This window comes from Parus major, unplaced genomic scaffold (assembly GCF_001522545.3).
Source record: "Parus major isolate Abel unplaced genomic scaffold, Parus_major1.1 Scaffold397, whole genome shotgun sequence".
Classification (NCBI taxonomy): Eukaryota; Metazoa; Chordata; class Aves; order Passeriformes; family Paridae; genus Parus; species Parus major.
This window is the reverse complement of record NW_015379310.1, coordinates 48,747-52,145: the sequence shown is the minus strand read 5'-3', so window position 1 is coordinate 52,145 and position 3,399 is coordinate 48,747. Positions and strand designations below refer to the sequence as shown.

At 65.0% G+C, this 3,399-nt stretch overlaps 1 protein-coding gene across 1 annotated transcript in view; it reads left to right on the top strand.

Annotated features, from left to right (window-relative positions):
* Positions 1–576: 576 nt before the first annotated feature.
* Positions 577–3,399, top strand: part of LOC107198988 (SH3 and multiple ankyrin repeat domains protein 3-like) — a 37,646-nt gene continuing 34,823 nt past the window's right edge. Inside the window, exon 1 of the mRNA XM_015616277.1 lies at positions 577–2,763. Coding sequence (XP_015471763.1) covers positions 764–2,763 — 2,000 coding nt within the window. The 5' untranslated portion in view covers positions 577–763. The remainder of the gene's footprint in view (positions 2,764–3,399) is intronic.

The window sequence follows — 3,399 nt, the reverse complement described above, 5'->3', positions numbered from 1 at the left end:
GCCGTGCTGTGGTGACAATGGCCGTGCTGTGGGGACAATGACGATGCCATGGTGACAGTGATGATGTTGTGGTGACAATGACAATGTCGTGACGATGCCGTAGTGACAGTGGCAATGCCGTAGTGACAATGATGTCACGGTGACGATGATGATACCGTGGTGACAGTGACGATGTCATAATGACAATGACAATGCTGTGGGGACAATGACAGTGCTGTGGTGACAATGACAATGCCGTGGTGACAATGGCCATGCTGTGGTGACAATGGCTGTGCTGTGGGGACAATGACAGCGCTGTGGGGACAATGACAGGGCTGTGGGGACAGTGGCCATGCTGTGGTGACAATGACAGTGCTGTGGGGACAATGCCAATGTGGTGACAATGACAATGCTGTGGTGACCACGAGGATGCTGAGGTGACAGTGATGATGCTGTGGTGACAATGATGATGTGACAATGACAGGGAAGTGGTGACAATGGCCATGCTGTGGTGACAATGATGCCGTGGTGACAATGATGATGTCATGACGATGATGATGCTGTTGTGGCAATGGCCATGCTGTGGTGACNCCCCTATTATTTCGACACCGGACCCCCTCCGTCCTTCTCGCCGCCGCCGCCGCCGGGCCGGGCCTACGACACCGTCCGCTCCAGCTTCAAGCCGGGCTTGGAAGCCAAACTCCACGGGTTGCCGCACCTGGCGGCCGAGGTGTACGAGCGCGGCTCCGTGCCCTACCCCGAGCGGCAGAAGAGGGCCCGCTCCATGATCATCCTCCAGGATTCCTCCCACCTCCCCGTGGAACCCACCGAGATCCCCCGGCCCGGCCCAGCGGCGACGCCGCCGGAGAAGCTGAAGAGGAAAGGCCGGGTGATCGATAATCCCTACGCCAACATGGGCCAGTTCAACGTCAGCCTCTTCGCCCCCACCAAGCCGCAGAGGAAGAAGAGTCCCCTGGTGAAGCAGCTCCAGGTGGAGGACGCCCAGGAACGGGCGGCCTTGGCCATCACCGGCGGCTACTCCTCCCGGGAGCCGTCGCCCACGCGCCGGAGCCACCGCCTGGAATACCAGCACCACCCCGGCATCGCTCAGGTGGAAGCCGCCGGCCTCCCCTTCGCCACCGCCATCGCCGCCGGCGTCATGAAGGACCGGGACCGGCGGCTGGACGAGAGGAGGAAATCCACGGTGTTCCTGTCGGTGGGAGCCATCGAGGGGCCGGCGCCGGGCGGCGGCGGAGGCGGCGAGATGCCGTCGCTGCAGCAGTCGCGCTCCATCGACGAGCGGCTCCTGGGCAGCCGGGATGTCCTCCTGCCGTCGCCCGTGTCAGCTTTAAAGCCATTAATCGGCGGCTCCTCCTCGACCTTCATTCACCCCCTGACGGGAAAGCCCCTGGATCCCAACTCGCCCCTGGCGCTGGCGCTGGCCGCAAGGGAACGGGCGCTGTCCACTCAAGTCCCGTCCCGGTCGCCCACCCCGATCCACAGCCCCGACTCGGACAGAGCCGCGCCCCTCTTTGTGGACATCCAAACCAAAGAGCCGGACAGGGGGGACTTGGAGGCCTTGGTGTCCCCCGCCTACTCCCCCGGAGGGAAGGCGGTGATGGCGACCGACGCCGGCGCTCTGACCCCCACCAAGAGCCCTTGGGGGACTCCGGCCACCCTGCGGAAGGAGCCCGAGGTGCGAGCGGAGCCACCGGGCAAGGAGGAGAAGAAACCCGAGGACAAGAAGTCCATGATCATCAGCATCGTGGACACGTCGCAGCAGAAGACCGCCGGCCTCATCATGGTCCACGCCACCAGTAACGGTCAAGACGAGATCGGCCTGGAGATCAAAGAGGAGAGCCCGGCCGTGGCCGAGGTCTGCGCCGAGCCGGTCGAGTCGCCCAAGGTCGAGCCCCAGCCCAGCCCCGTGGGGAAGCCGCCGGTCAGCCCGGCCTCGGAGAAGGCGCTGGGCCAGGGCAGCTCGGAGGAGGAGGTGGAACCCTACACGGTGACCCTCCCTCCAGCCCAGCTGTCCTCCAGCGACGAGGAGACCCGCGAGGAGCTGGCCAAGATCGGGTTGGTGCCGCCCCCGGATGAATTCGCCAACGGGGTGCTGGTGACCTCCCCCGGCACCCCCGTGAGCCACCTGGCCGCGCCCGGCGCGCCGTCCCTGCCGGCGGCGGCAGTAGCACCTTCTCCCCCCGGCGCGACACCCTCAGGGAAGCCCTCGGACGCCCCCGCGGCCCCGGAGTCGGCGGCGGACTCGGGAGTGGAAGAGGTGGACACCAGGAGCTCCAGCGACCACCACCTGGAGACCACGAGCACCATCTCCACGGTCTCCAGCATGTCCACGCTGTCCTCGGAGAGCGGCGAGCCCACCGACACCTACACGTCCTTCGCCGACGGCCAAACTTTTCTACTCGAGAAGCCACCAGTGCCTCCAAAGCCCAAACTCAAGTCCCAGCTCAGCAAGGGGCCGGTTACTTTCAGGGACCCACTTTTGAAGCAGTCTTCGGACAGCGAGCTCATCTCCCAGCACCACGCGGCCACGCTGGCGGCCACCAGCGCGGCCCGGCCACGCTACCTCTTTCAGAGAAGGTCCAAGCTATGGGGGGACCCCATGGAGAGCAGGCCCGGCCACGGGGCCGAAGAGGACAAACCGACTGTGATCAGCGAGCTGAGCTCCCGCCTGCAGCAGCTCAACAAGGACACGCGCTCCTTGGGCGAGGAACCGGCCGGCTCCACCCTGGATCCCGGCAAGAAGTCGCCGGTGGTGGCCGCACGGTAAGAGCCGGGCGGGGATGGGGACGGGGACACGGGTGTGGCTTTGAGGGACATCTCAGAGCTTCGGGAGCTCGGCGGAGGGGATGGAAGGTGGGTGGGAGTGGCGGGAGGGGATCCCGGCGCGTCGCGGTTGTGGCTGCTCCCCCTGCCCCACCTTTCCCGTCGCTCCGTGTTCTTCTCTCCCTGTGTGGCACGGCTGTGGGGACAATGGCTGTGCTGTGGGGACAGTGACAGCGCTGTGGGGACAATGGCTGTGCTGTGGGGACAGTGACAGCACTGTGGGGACAGTGACAGCACTGTGGGGACAATGGCTGTGCTGTGGGGACAGTGACAGCGCTGTGGGGACAATGGCTGTGCTGTGGGGACAGTGACAGCGCTGTGGGGACAATGGCTGTGCTGTGGGGACAATGACAGTGCTGTGGGGACAGTGGCCATGCTGTGGGGACAATGACAGCGCTGTGGGGACAGTGGCCATGCTGTGGGGACAGTGACAGCACTGTGGGGACAGTGGCCATGCTGTGGGGACAGTGACAGCACTGTGGGGACAGTGACAGCGCTGTGGGGACAGTGGCCGTGCTGTGGGGACAATGACAGCGCTATGGTGACAATGCTGTGGTGACAGTAGCCGTGCTGTGG